This window comes from Vanellus vanellus, assembly GCF_965231255.1.
Source record: "Vanellus vanellus genome assembly, chromosome: 1".
Classification (NCBI taxonomy): domain Eukaryota; kingdom Metazoa; phylum Chordata; class Aves; order Charadriiformes; family Charadriidae; genus Vanellus; species Vanellus vanellus.
The window spans coordinates 115,636,889-115,652,695 of NC_138905.1; the positions used below are offsets into that span (position 1 = coordinate 115,636,889).

General features: G+C 40.2%; 1 protein-coding gene across 2 annotated transcripts in view; it reads right to left on the bottom strand.

Annotated features, from left to right (window-relative positions):
• The window catches only part of LOC309680852 (amyloid-beta precursor protein), a 230,914-nt gene that overhangs the window by 41,433 nt on the left and 173,674 nt on the right, over positions 1-15,807 (bottom strand). For both annotated transcript variants that reach the window (XM_082494603.1, XM_082494602.1), the window contains 2 exons: positions 12,277-12,405; positions 10,018-10,117 (listed from right to left, as the gene is read on the bottom strand). In XM_082494603.1, coding sequence (XP_082350729.1) covers positions 10,018-10,117; positions 12,277-12,405 — 229 coding nt within the window. The remainder of the gene's footprint in view (positions 1-10,017; positions 10,118-12,276; positions 12,406-15,807) is intronic.

Consider the following 15,807-nt stretch of genomic DNA (forward strand, 5'->3'; position numbering starts at 1 on the left):
GTTTAGCCTGGAGAAGAGAAGACTGGGAAGGGATTTCATCAATGCTTGTAATTATCTAAAGGGCGGGTGTCAAGAGATTGGAGCCAGACTCTTTTCAGTGGTGCCCAGCACCGGGACAACGGGGAAAAACTGGAACACAGGAAATTCCGTCTCAATACGAGGAACATAGGAAATTCCATTTAAACATGAGGAGGAACTTCTTTACTTTGAAGGTGGCAGAGCACTGGAACAGGCTGCCCAGAGAGGTGGTGGAGTCTCTTTCTCCGGAGATATTCAACACCCACCTGGATGCGTTCCAGTACAACCTGCTGTAGGCAACCTGCTCTGTCAGGAGGGTTGGACAAGATGATCTCTGAAGGTCCTTTCCAACCCTGACCATTCTGTGAAATAGATGTTCATGAACAAATCTGTAACTACGAGGTAATCCTGACCTACTATGCATTTTAAAATAAAGCATATCCAGTATACTAATTTAAAGCAGTACCCATACTCCTGTATATTCAACATTTTCATATAACTGTAGCCCCGCTACCAGCAGAAACAATGCCCTCCAAGACAGAATTTTTCAGCCTGTTGTCTCCACAGCACCAGAAAGTGACATCTGAAATGACCAGAGAGTTAGAAGAAATTCCTCATCAAATCCACACATTTCCATATACCCAATCGGGCAAGAAAAAATAGAGAGAATACAACCAACCATTCAAAGTTTAGTGCATTTTTTCTTAATTCTAGGATGAAAATCCTTCGTGCACAAAGTCACCTTTAGAATCCTCCAGAGATGCATTTAAAAAAAGCTGTGAAATGGACACAGTACCAGCCTCAACCTGCTGCCACTGTGAGCCCAGACTGGTTTCTTGGTCATAAACTTCCTGTGGGACCTGTGGTGGGGATGATAACTTGCTATTTAAAGAAAAGCGCCTATGAAAAAAATACTTCAGGCTAGTGTAACAGAAAGGATACAGAATAGAGACTTCAAGAAGGATTTACCAATGCAGGACAGAGTGCTCCAGCCATCAGCTCCTGAAGAAAATCAAGGCGACGCCTTTAAACACCCCCCCCAAAAGACAGATTATTTAGAATGAAAGATTTAAATACCCACTGAAATAGCAGATGCCCAGAAAATTAAAAAATTACTTTTTTTTTTTTGTAATCTACAAGTCCATGATAATTATCAGAAGTTCCTGTTTTTCAGTTCTAACACTTGCCTCATGAGACCAGATTTCCTTAAAGGTGCAAGTGAAACAGAAGTGTTTTTCAAATCAGAGAAAAAAAATATTCTTTTACTAAAATTCATAAAACCTTTTTATTTTGATGAAATTTCTGGAAAGCAGATGTAAAGCAAGATGTCTGATATCTTTCCCTGATGAAAAAGCCACTCCAATCCAAAGTCATGTGAAGCCATTTATCCTTTTCACAATATCTGTAAGATCTGGAGGAAGCTGGCTCTTTTACTGACTAAAGTCATGTTCACAATATTTATGAGATTAAAAGAGGGCTTGTGCACACAAAAATCAGGATTCATATCTTTTCTGAAGAACATTAGTGCCGATGACAAGACACAATAGATCATTTAGCTACAAAAGATGGGGAGGATATAGTATACTCCTAATGAAAGCATTTGAGAACACCAATGTCAGTGAAGTGCATTTATATCTATTTTAATCATCTACTATTCTTCGCCTAATTTTCTATGACAGTTAAATAATCTGGACAGAGAATAAGAGATGCTTAGAAGAGGAAAATGTTGGATCTATTTCCAGGATTTTTTTTCCTTCTCTCCTAAGCTGCAGCAAAGGACATATTTTACTAGCAGACAGAGCTGAGTCTCCAACCTGGAGAAGTAACTGAGGTTCTTCAGCTCTTCCACATTCCCACATGCCTGCAAAGCCTCAGCAACACAGAACTGTCATTCCAGCTGGCAACTGCCTTTGCCTATTAAAATATAACACACTAAGGGAGGACAGTTAGTTAGTTCAACAAGAAGTACAAAGTTCTGCACCTGGAGAAGAACAACCCCATACACCAATATATGCTGGGGGCTGAGCAGCTGGAAAGCAGCTTGGCAGAAAAGAACCTGGGGCTCCTGGTGGACACGAAGTTAAGCATGAGCCATAAATGCGCCCTTGCTGCAAAGGCGGCTAATGGTATCCTGGGTTGCATTAGGCAAAGCACTGCCAGCAGGTGAGGGGAGGTGATCCTTTCCCTCTACTCAGCACTGGTGAGGCCACACTTGGAGTGCTGCGTCCAGTTGTGGGCTCCCCAGTAAAAGAGAGACATGGAGCTACTGGAGAGAGCCCAGTGGAGGGCCACAAAGATGATGAAAGGACTGGAGCATCTCTCCTATGAGGAAAGGCCAAGAAAGCTGTGACTGTTCAGCCTGGAGAAGAGAAGGCTTGTGGGGGATCTCATCAGTGCGTATACACACCTGAAGGGAGGGTGCAAAGAGGACAGAGTCAGGCTCTTTTCAGTGGTGCCCAGTGACAGGACCAGAGGCAATGGGCACAAACTGAAACACAGGAGGTTCCCTCTGAACATCAAGAAACTCTCTTTTACTCTGAGGGTGACTAACACTGGCAACTGGCTCTGGGTGGCCCTGCTTGAGCAGGGATCTTGAACCAGATGACCTCCAGAGGTCCCTTCTAGCCTCAGACATTCTGTAATTCTGTGACACGGGTTGATTCCCCACATAAACAGAATACATCACCTTGCTGCAACAAATAGCTCAATGGTATCTTACTGAGCTATTCATGGCACTCAAATAATTATCAAAATATTTTACAGTGGTAACAAAGTTGTAAAACTAGTGGCTTAGTAAAGACCATAAGCTTGTGATGGTAAAACAAAAAAAAAACCCACCTGAAAAAAAAGAAATCCTGAAGCGTGTGTGTATATATATATAAAAAAAAACTAGTCAAATGCTTTAAAACCCAATGTCCTTGGATGCAAGAGGTCTCAATTGCTTATCAGGCAGTCCACTTGAGCCACATCATGTCAGTATTTAAGCATACAAAAACTATCTAAATGCTGCTGTGTAAAGCTTAACACAGAATTAATTTGCTTTTGTGGGAGAACTCTACTATTTTTAACCACTGACCCAGCAATGTACTTTTTGCTAGAGTTCTAACAAATCACCTATTCAACTGAATGCTATAGGGCTTCAAGGGAGAAGATTAAAGGTAAATAACCACTCTACAGAAAATTCAAATTTTTCTTTAGAAAGCTAAGGTTACTGGATATGCACAAATATGTAAAGTCAATTATGGCGAGAAAGCACAGACATCGTTATTGCTGGAAGTCACTCCAGGGGACCTGTGCAAATGTGTATTCTCTGAAGGCTGCTTTCAAGTGCTTGCTCCAGTTGCGTTACCCTTCTGGGAAAGGAGAGCAGAGCAGAACAGGAAGAATAGTAAACCTGTATGATACAGCACAGACGCACCAAATGGTCTCTTGAAAACTAGAAGGTAGTTTTTATAGTACCTTAAGGTAATACCTGCACATAATCGTACTACTTCCAGAAAATCTGTTTAAAGTTTACTGAGAAATTTCCGTATGGTGCAGATATACCCATCAAATCTGAATAGAAGAATTGCTGCCAGGGAAAAACGTGCTGGTATTAAAGAGACGAGGGTGGAAATTCAACACTTACGGTTTGGCAAAGATGACATTCCCTTGTGTCCAAATTTGAAGACGCTTCCTCTCAAGCACTAGCCAAGTGCCTGGGCCAATATAGAAATGTCAATTCCATTGACCTCCAGAATGGCAAAGTATAAAATTAACAGGAATTGTCCAACCTTCCTCAGCTACAGATTTTTAGAACTACTGCAGCTGCATACTGGATTTGTGGCTGTTTAATCTACCCTGAGTAAAAAGTTCAACTCCATTTGACTGCTTTAAAAAAAGAAATACTAACTGGAAAGTAGGGATAACGCAGACATAGGAATTGCTTTTCTTCAGAAAGAACATCTCTAGGTTTCCCAGTCCTGTGTGCTTCTCTGCACCTCCATCTACTGCTAGAAAGTGCCTGTACTTAAGAATCAAATGGACATCTCCAGTGTCTGTTTTCAAGAACAGTCTGAGCCCATGCTTACTCTAGCAAGTCATGAAGTAGAAAACCACAGTAAATAGGAACGACTGAGACATTTGTTACCAAAATGTACTCTTGTGTGAGCTAAAATGCTACTGTAGACAGACCCTGGAGGATTTACATTGACTGGATTAAGCAGGTTTGTCAATTGGTTCAAAATCCAACTGTCCCGAGGATAAGCACCACTGATGACAAGTCCTCATCTTTCTCCATGTCAGTTCACTGAACTTGGTCTGTCCCAGTACAGATAAATCCTAGAGCGCTTATTCATTTATCCATGCTTCAACATCCCCGTTTTCCTTCACCCAGAAAAAAAAAAAAAAAACAAAAAAAACTTATGGCATTATAACCACTCTGACATATGATCTCAATTGCATCAAGCAATTGCTCCCAGTACTTCTGCTTCCGTTGTAAGAGGAAGACTAGAACTGCTTCCCGTAAAGGAGACTAGAACTGCCACCTCCATGACCAACAAGCAATTTCAAGAATTTTCTAGTGTAATGTACTGAAAATGAGTCATGAGGTAATTACTCCTCTTACTTGATATGAACTCTAGTGTCTGACCCCATTCTAATACCCTTGGTAACCTTACAACATCCTTTTAACAAGCTATTGACACATTTAATGCATGTCAACTTCCATTTATTATTCTGATACCTTAATATGGCAACCCAACTTCAAATAAAGGTGCAGAAATCCTAATCATCGCTTCATGATTTTAAGTATTTTTTTTGAAGGTAGAACTCTTCCCTTCAGCTAAATCTTAAGACAGAAAGTACAAGGAAGAGTTACAGAAAGACAAGACACTGAGAAGTCCCACTGCAGTCTGAAAGACATTACTAATTACATATTCAAACCACAACATTTTAAGGGAGCGGATGAAGAAATCCATCACAAAAGCAATGGCACCAATCAGGACAGACACAGAATTCGCTTTTGCAAAGCCCCCAAGGATGTGTTTTGGTTTTGCAATATAAGTCCCCAAACCACACGGGTTGTCGTTTTGGACTGCCACCCTGCAGCAAGCAGCTAATGCCATCAAAACTCCTTAAGAAGGATACCACAGACTGAATGGAGAACAGCATCCTAATTCAACTCATGGCAAGAAATGCAGCCAGGCTATGGATTCACTACAGGTCAAAATCAGCAGCTAGAAACAAGAAATCAACCATCAGTCTTATAAATGCTGAAAGATCAGAACCAGCTGAGGTAGCACTAACTTTGCCCTCCACAGATACATACTAACAAATATAGGAACCTAATGCTTAGATGAAGCGTTAAAAAAAAGGAAGACTTCAGACATCTTCAGTCTGCAGCTTGTCCTATATTTAGAGTTTTTTCTAGAAATACTTCAAAAAATATTCACGGAAAGTTGTGAACCAAATGTCAAAAGGCAAATCACTCTTGCTCAAATTTTGTCACGCTAAGCTGGAGCACACAAATACTTTAAATAGCACATGATCCGCAGCACACTGTATGCATTTGAATGCAAGCAGTGATCTGGGGTCTGCTTGTGTTTGTCCTATCTCCCAGCTATATAATTTGAGTGTGGCATCCGGAACATGCTGCAGAAGAAAGGGATAGGCACAATGGAACGAAATAATAAAATAACAATAGTTTGATTTTATTTGTCAAGGGAGAGATGAAATCATATTCTTTTGCTTATTGCTCATAACTGAATGTTTCAGAGCTTAGTTATGATACTGCTGCAGTAGGCGGTGCTGAATATTTCATCAGTGGTGGGCTAGAAGACATGGAGCTGAGTACACCAGTTTGGAAACAGAGCAGCAAAGACAGAATTAAAAATTCAGCTCATCGCCTGCCCATTTGACTGATGCACAAAGCTCTGACGTAGCTTCTGATTCAGAAGCTGTGCCTGCTGTGCCACTCCCAGCAATAAATTGCCTTTTACATACATGGATAAGCAGTCTAATCAAATAAGGATTTAAAGCAGGATGTGCTCAAAGAACTTCTGATTTCTCTTGAAGCCTGCCATTGCCCTCTCGGAGCTTTTGTTCATATTAAATAGTATAGGAGATTTATCAGAGGGAAAAGGTGAGTACAAATACCAAGGTAACCAAATAATCTGCCTACCTACAGTGTGCAAATAAATATCGCTTCTCAGATTTTTTTGTGCCACTCTCCTATTCATGGGGCATGTTAATAAGAAACACCACTTAACACCAAGAACTGCATCAGTTGCCGGGTGTGACCTGGTTTGTAGCACATTTGCATCACTGCCCCTTGAGAAATCATTTGCAGCCAGAATGCCAAATGGTCTCCTACACGAATGACCTGCTTGTGCTTTCCAAGCTTTGTTGCAACAGTCACGGTGAGACAGACCTCCTTCTGCACCTCTTACACCGATCCTTCTTCCCCCACCCCAACATGAACAAAAGACAGCCAGCAGTATTATTCCTTACACATCTGGAATTTGCTGCTAAAATATGTGCCTGACACCCTAATGGGGTGTTTGCACATTACACACTGGTCAATTGCTTAGCAAAAAAATCCTCACTTCATGTAAGTGCTGCTTTCTATCCTTCAGAGTGCCATGGGTCTTCCTACATATCTATATCCTCAAATCAAGACATCTTCTGTTTAAGACAACACACATCAACTGGTGATGAACACCTGCAGATAAGAACTACAACCCTCTTAAATTTTACCCTAACTTCCTGCTGCCATCTCTGCTGGAATTCTAAAAATAACCAGAAGGTTTTAAAACTTCTAAACTTTTAAAGGCTGATTTTAGCATAGAAGCTGGATTTCATATTTTGGATTCTGCACCTATGGCTGTAAACCCTCCTTTTGAGGTAGGAACTTCAAACATATCCTGTATTTTAAAGGAACTTCAAATTTCCAACTGCTGGATTGCGTTTAATCTGATCACCAAGCATTAATTAAAAAAATCTTCAGATAGTTGAAGAAAATGTTGTCTATGCAGCTGCTATGCTCCAGGAATAACTCTGGATCCTATTTCATGTAATTCAAATTCATTGCTCAGCATAAAGACTTCAAAAATAACAGGCAGAAATTACAAGTGTGTGCCTCATTTTCAGGTACATATACTTTGCAATGACAGAACACCACTTATTTCTCACAGATGACCCTTTGTTAGCAGACTGTCAGGAAGACATAAGGAAAACTTTAATGTATTTCTAGTTTAGCTTCTAAACTAAAATAAAATTAAATCCCAAGACCTGAGATTCAAATTTATCAACAGCTAATAATGGAGAAACTACGAAATAGGCCATAAAATTTCTAGCAACGAGAAGACCTAGTAAAAACCAGCACCTTATTAGATATCAGAGGAATTAAAACCATGGTACAAATTCACAGGAAACTCAATCTCATTTATTTTGCTGCTCACAGAAGTATTTGTTCAATTTATGGAAAAAAACTACCTTTGTCAGAGCTGTGCCTTCTAAAGCAAAGTTTATTCATCCCTCAAGGTGAAAACTGTTCATGAAGAACTCTGCAGTAAAGCGTGGGAACTAGAAATCAAAAGCATAATAAACAAAAAAACCCTGAACTAAACCATCAGCCATCCAACCTGCATCCCAGCCTAAGAGAAGAACTATTTCCAACTATGCTTCCTCACATGCAATTTATTATTCAGACACAGTGTGCGTGAGATATTCATACCTAGGTTATATTTCTACTTTTCCACTGACTCAGACTTTCTAAGTCAATGGTTCTAACAAAAGGTATTTAACGAAACATTTGTCTTTTTAATGAGAGTTGTAGTATTTCTTGGGAATGTTACAAAGTGCAATTTTATTAGTATTTTACTTCTCCACAGATCTGCAGCTGTAATAGATTTCCTTTTCCATGGGTTTAGGAAGAGTACAGAGACTAAGAAATTCAGTAATTTCAGAACAGAATTTGAAATAGATTGATCAGTGCTCAAAGCTAGAAGGATGCTGTCCCCTTTAACAGATGGGAATGACCTCAACAAACTTTCATTAAAACCAATATGGAAAACCAAGTATACAGCCAATGTTATCAACAAGAAGCATGTTGATACTGAAAGAGAACAGGCTTTCTTCCCATTACTGAAAACTATTTCATCTAGTGCAGCCCAGATCTGATAGTGCCTTCTTTAATTTTTGCTGCTGGTAACTCCCAGTATGAGATGTACTTTTCATTGCTTTAAATGTTGCAATGTTTTGAAGAATTTTTAGTATACCCAAAATCACCCAAAAGTCAAGGTAGGGAAAAAGTACTCAAGAGACTGTGATAGACTTTTTCTTTGAGATATCTTAGCTTCTCTCATTTTATTAGGAAATAATATCCTACTAATTTTAGGCTCTTTTTTTTTCCCTGAAAATTAGTATTACATTGGAGATTAGGAGTCAGATTTTTGTAAACCACTTAGCAGTTAATAGACTTTTGCTCCCATGTTACTTCAAAGCCTCTGAAATTCCCACTCCATTTCAGTATTTAGGAGGGAGAAGAGAATCTAGAAGAATGTCCTCACCAACAAGCATTAACATTACCAAGAACAGAAGGAATTGAAACTTCAAGCAAAAGACCCAAGGGAATGACACCGGTGCAGAGAGAAAACAAACTGAGCATCTCAAAGACCTAACAGTATCAGCATCTTCTCTGCTACAGAAATGATACTTTCAAGTGATCAATAAGGTGGGGTGTTTATCCCTGTCTACAACTACACTCTGAGATTGTTGATTGTGCCTTATAATTGTGGAGCTCAGAAATACATGGTGAAAGCTAATTACTAGTTCAACTATCTTTTTGTATCCTCCCAACCCCTTCACCAACTTCCTGACCTTATCCCCAGCCCCCTCAAGCTACCTCACAAGTAGAAACACATCTCCTTCCTAACCTATGCTTTGGGCAAATGAAACCAACGGCTATTCCCTGTCCATCCCCTCCCTGTGTCCTAAATGCATCCTAATCCTTACCGCAGTGGCACGTCTCCCTCCCTTGTGTTTTAAAGAAATCAGTAACTTATTTAGTCAGCTGAAGCTGGTTATTTGTGAGACTAAACCATTAACTGCCATTTGGCAGATTATTACATCTTGAGGAAAAAAAGCTGTTCCAAAGACAATGACCATCCCACCTCCGGCCTTTGCATTCAAACGTGTATTATTTTTCTTAAAGAAGCAGATTAGCAACATGATGTCCAGAGCTGTGGCTATATCTGAAATTAACAGAGGCTAAATGAAGTTGCCTTGCCGCAACAGCAGCGCACAGCAGTCCAACTGCTGTGATGGAGATCTCTCTGTTGCAGCAATGCCACAGCCAAGAGGAGGAACCTGAATGGGAAGAAATACCAGTCTCCTTCACGGCTATCTGCTGTGACAGCACCCAAGGAAGATGCGAACATGGGACTGTTGCTACCTTACTAGTCACAGCCCAGCCTGTTTGCTGGAAAGAATGGGAGAAGAGATACCCACTTGGCCAACTAATCAAGAACTAAAGGCACGGCCAGTAAGACACTGCCAAGTTGCACTCAGCAACTTCCATTCAGCAACTTCCAGTCAATACTTACACTTTTCTCAGATGCTTGGATATGCAACTAATTTTTTAGCTGGGGGATTTTCAAAATGTCTGCATCACATAATGTAAATACTTACCACATAAATCAAATATCTAAACCCAGGAAGGATTTGCTAAATCTCATTGTCAATAGCTGCTTCCATATAGCATGGAGGCTCCAAATGTAAATTAACATATTTCAGTGAAAACATTTACAACAATATGATGATGCCACTGCACAGGTTATACAGGATTTGTCTTCCAAGTATTCATTATAATTTAATTTATAATCTAAGAACATTGGCAAGTTTATTCTATTTTTCAGCTAGCACAGTATATCAATAGAAGAAGTTGCTGTATTTTAGCTTTTGGTGGTAATTTCTCATCACAGAAATATTTCCCTCTTTCTACATTAACAGTTTGCATACCGACTTCGTCCTGGATCTCCTCTGCCACAGCAGGCACATTGTAGAGGAAGGAGAGAGACTGGTTCATGCGTTCATATATCACACGTAGATGTGTCATAACCTATGGAAATAAAAGTATTTTAAGGAGGGAAATACTAGTGTTAATTTGACATTATCACAAATTTTATAGGTTATAGAGAGCAAGACAGTTTTCACTTGTGCTAGGTATAAGATTCCTGTATGCTCTATGTACTGAAACTGTCAAATCTATTGCAAAATTCACCTCTCTCCTACAGCTGCTACAAAAATAGTGTTCTAGATGCTCTTCCATAGCAACTACCTGAAATTCCATGGGAATGCAATCATTTAAAGTAGGGGTTTATATTTGCTGTGGGGTAGAGCATGTACACAAGCAGCTATTGTGGCAGAAATCCACAGTCTCATTTACCCTTCAATGACATCTGCATTTGCCCATACCCATAAGTTTCCACATAACACGCAAAGTGAGGTGCAATGACTGCTGCATCAAAATGTTTCAGCTGTTTGGGTTTTTTGTTTGTTTGTTTTGTTGTTTTTTTTTTTTTTTTCCTTTATACTAATATTGCAAAAAGAAACAGCTCTCTGAAAAAAGCTCCAGCTTTCTTGGTAAAAACATCTGCAAACATTCTCAGCTGAAACCAAAAATATTTCCACCCAGAGGCATTACTGCATTGTCTCATGGGATTACAAGTCTGTTGCCTCAGGTTCCCGCACGCTGCTATAGGCTGAGTCACGACACCCCAGGATATATGCTCCCCCAGGGTACTCTCCACAAGTATCACCTCTCTTCAGCAGAAAGTGAAATTGAGGTGCATCTTAGAAGACTGACAGGGCAATTAGGCCTAAATAGGAAAATGGCTTGCAGAGAGCTATTTCAATGAAAAAAAGGGTATTATTACTTCAATTTGAAACACAGTATTTATGCTTTTGAACAAAAAACTTTGGTTTCCATTTTTCACTGAAAAAAATTCCCCATCACGTCCTCCAGCTTACATTCCCCCAACCTTCTGACCAAGTCAAAAAGCAAAGGTACTGTAGAAATACTCATTCCCATGATGATACACTAAGCAATACACTGCACTTCTTGCAGCTAAATGTCAGTTTCCATTCTTCACCTGTGCTGCCACACAATCCGTAGTCTGCAAAATTTCACTGGTTTCTGTTATTAAATAATCCGATGTTTTAGAAACTAAAACCTCATGTTTATATGCAAAAGCACATGTTTTAATGTTTAAGACAAGGCAAAGACAACCACCACTCCAGTGGACTGTTAGAAGTGTGCATTTCTAACTCTAGCAATTCCAAGACAGCATGATCTCAATGTACAAGTCTGGCTAGAAGAGATGTTTGAGAAGTCTAATGTGCAAGTCGTGCCATTCAGGGAGGTGTACGGTTTTTATCTGGCTTTTAGCGATGCCAGTCAGTTCAAAAACTGTGGCTGGAACAGAGCTTCCCATTACATTCTGCAGATGGAACAGTAGCAGATTCTGCAGATTAGGGCACACTTCTTTTTAGAGCTTATCCATTGTGCCTACAGTTTGAATTGCTGTTTTGAAAGCTAGCTACATCTTTCAGTCTGGTTTTTTGTGGTTTTTTTTTTTTTTTTTTTTTTTTTTTTGCTTTCCCACCCTCCATGATTTACGAAGGCAACATAAAAGCTGTTCCAAACATACACGTTGAGGACTGCAGTAACATTCAGCAGTTAAAATGCCACGAACTACAGTGCCTATTTTAAAAGAACGTGTTAAACTTGAGTGCATTGCAGTAATCACATTTATAGACACCACAAGTACCTCTGCAATGACTATAGAAAGGTTGGTTGCAGTCAGATGGCTACACCACTTCTGGTTCTGCCACTTCAGCTGAGGGAAGTACAACGTGTGTGGTTGCTAAATCTATTACTGACATCTTCCCAGAGGTATTATTTACCAAAGCACTAATAAAGGCTCTGGGCATTAATGGTATGGACGGCTCCTCAGGAAATGTCCACGATCAACTCACTGCCTGGATAGACAGAAAACCTGTTTTGAAGATTGTCTCAGAAGACAAATTATACCCACCCTACTCCTACATCACTTTGCCTTACTCTTCTGTTGGAAAGCAGATATTTTTCATTGCATGTAAAGCTGTCCACAGAAAGGTGCCAGTTGTTTCTTTTTTTTTAAAAAAAAAAAAAAGGTTAACAAACTTCACAGTGGTTACAAACACACACGACCCCCATTAACCCTCAGTGGAGATTACCTGAGATCTGATTTGGGCAGCTTTCTTTGGGTCTACCATGCGGACATGTTCAAAGTGTTTGAGAGTATGTTGTCTGTCTTTCTGCTCAGCACGCACATACTTCTTCAACATGTTGAATACGTGACGAGGCTACAGGGAAGAAATAAGGAAAAAAAAATTAGCGTAGTTTAGAACAACACATGTTTTAGTTCCTTGCACTGGAAAAAAGCACTTTGGCCAGCTGGTGCCTGCAGGTATCTTCTGAAAGGAGGTCTGACTACTATAAGGAACATCCACTCGTTCAATCTGTTCAGTGGCATGCGCCATTGGAACAGTAGTTGCAGGTAGTAGATACAGTCCGCGGGGAGGGCATTCAGATTTCCTCCCTGACCATAAGGGTAAGTTTGGCTGTTGCATTTCCTTGTCTAACTTATACTACTGCCCCAACAAGACAGCAAGTGCCGCCTTAGTTAAGGTGCCTAAGCAAGTGCCAGTTAAAGTACACCCATCACCAACTTACTTTGGGCTTTGCTTCCATTCTATCAGAATCTACTTCTCCGCTCCCCCAACTCAGGAAGCCCCCATGATCCACTCTCACAGTTTTGCAACCTTCACCACCACCAGCCAAATCCCTCCCTGAAGACTCCCTGAAACCTGGACTCCACTGGAAACATTTCAAAGATTACCCATATACACTCTACTATGCTGAATACTCAACCTGTATCAACATCTGTCAACTACAGTCAAACTTTAGCAACAAAAAAGATTACAATTGGTAAGTTTTATCAACTTTAAACTGAATGCACACATTCAGATTCAAATCAGAAGGTAACCTGCCCAACAGCTGCACAGAAAAACATGCGAAAGCATTACTCTATCTAAACCAAGAAATAATCATCAGACTTCACTGCAACACTTTAAAAAAAAAGAAAAAAAGTAATTGAAGACGCTCCTGTTCTGTCACTACTGCTTGCCACCAGGCAGAAAGAAAGAGGAAAGGAACCACTGAGCTGAGGTATGGAAAGTACACATGCAGAACATACAACTGACTGAAAAGCCGTAAGAAAAGAGGGCCACCTACTTGGTTCTTCTGAAGGTACTCAAGCTTGGGTGCCAGATTTTGTAAAAATCTTAGCCTATATATATATTGTAGGTGATTTTAATCAGTAAAAACTATTAATTACATATAATTGCATGTGAACAAAAGAAAGGTCTGTAGCTGAAGAGACCATGAAAATATACAGATTGAGGGTAGAGCAGTAAAGACTAAGAAACGCATATTCCTATGTACTTTCCTACACTATACAATAATACAGTGCCAAAACAGGGAAGTGTTCTCTAGCATTCTGCTAGAACACTTATTTTTAACTCAGGGTTTATGATGGTTTCTAAAAATTCACCCCTCACCCCCTCCAGCTCTGCTTGTGCTTCTGTGCTTATCCAGCCTACCTGAAGCCGCCGAGCAGTGAAAAGCATGAAGCTGACGAAGGTGAGAAGAAAAGGAAAGGTGACCTTACAATGCGGTAGATTAAAGAATGAGCAGAAGTGGTGAACAGCTGGTCTGGGCACTGGCAAGGATACAGGAAAGAGGGTGGGGAGGTGACAAAATAAGCATCAGAGGCTTCATTCACAGCTTTCCGAAGCAGGAAGAACCGTAGGCGAAGTTGAAGCTTTAAGAAGACTTAGACTCACAGACAAATATAGAGCCTAAACGCATTTAACATTTACACAAGAGATGAATACTAAGCTATGAAGCTCAAAGATTTAAGAATCTCTTCAGCTTAAGAGAAGCAACAGATTTAAAAATGTCTGCACAAAGTAAACTAAAGGTTTTGTGAAGAACATTTGTTGGACGGAAAGAGAGAGATGTGAAGCCATTGCCCGCCAAAGGATTAAACTTAGTGGCTCTGTAACTGAAAATTCATTCACGAGGCAAATAACCCCAAGCCCCCAAAGCCAAGCACCCTGGGATCCAGTTGCAAGAAAATGTGGACAAATGTTGGAAAGTAAGTAATCCTCACAACATTATGGCAAAACAAACTGAAATGCCAATTGCAAAGCTTTGTAGGAACAAAGGTTAGAAGACCAGAAAGCTTAACAAGAAAATTTTGAAGACAAAATGTTATTACTTTTCCTGACACTTCAGCTTTCCTTGCCTCCAAGACACATTAAGATAGCAGGTTCAAGCAGATTAGAGAGAAAAGGATTAATTTCTATTTCTTCAAGAGATAGTCTAATTTAAGTGTCACATCTAACAGCAGAAGGGTATATTTTTTGCTTTCCCTCAGTACATTTGTATTTACTGCAATAAGTCAATGAAACTTCTACATTAAGAGTCACAAGCAGATTTGTTAATAGGACAACAATCTTGAAAATACCTGTCAAATACCACTAACAGTAGTAGTCACTTGGGTAAACTGGCCCACCTTTAGCACCTTTTATAACATTGTGAAATGCCCCAAACTTATCCCTATAAAGAAGAAATGGAAATGCATGCCTCTAGCATGTCTGGCCAAGAAACCTTCCTGTGATGGAAGCAGAAAACCGTAATTCAAGTATAGGACAAGGCAGAAAGAATATTAAATGCAAGGTGTTTCCTTACAGGGGAAGTGACTTTGCTTTTTCTCAAGCAAAGAAAAGTCACTAGAAACTCGCTGTATGTAGGTAAACATAAATGCCTGAAGTCCCAGTCACAGTGGATCAGGTCAGACCTCCAACCTTCCCAACAACTTTGCAATGCTACTGCCTCATAGCTTCGGGGCCGTGGCTGATGGCCTAAACTGCCAAAACTAGTGATGGGCAATGACAGCTCTCCACTCCCGAGTGTGGCAGTTACTGTAAATGAGGACCAAGTTTTACAGTCCCACCTCTGTAACGTATTACACACACATTTTCCTTTAAATGTCACTATGGACTGAAACGGTTCTGCTTAAAAATCCCTTCCATACGAGCACTTTTTGCAGAGGTACTTTCAGTAGGATTCGTCCCCAAATCTAGTAACACCGAGCAGTGATGTGAACTCTTGTGATGGTAGAGTGGTGGGGCCACAATGAACAGTCAAGCACAGAGGTGAGGGGAGGCTCCACAGGCGGAGGAGATGCAGTCAGACCCTGCGTCTGAAGCTATTATATCCATGGGCGCCTATTACTTTGACCCTAGGCAGGAACCTTCAGATTAAATTGTAAATGAAAGTGGTGCTATTATCAGCTAAATTAAGTTCCCGAGGCCTGAGCTCTGACACTGTCTACTGCAGAAGAACAAATGGCTGACACACCCCAGGGCCAGCTTGGCACCTCTTGCTCTTCATAACTAATGTACCAACCACTAAACTTCATTAAAAAATTCTGGGTTTAGCACTTGAAATTCTGCTTTGTGTTTTGCCAGCGAAAAGATGATGTATTCACATCTGTCGTCATCTAATAAAAAACATTTTGCAGAATAACTAACTTGTATCAGCCACCAGGGGCTACCTAAGCCTCATGAAATATTTCCACTATTTTCAGTTGTCTGTACTTGTTTTGTTGGCTCAGTTTTTTCAGCTTTCCTCTGAAA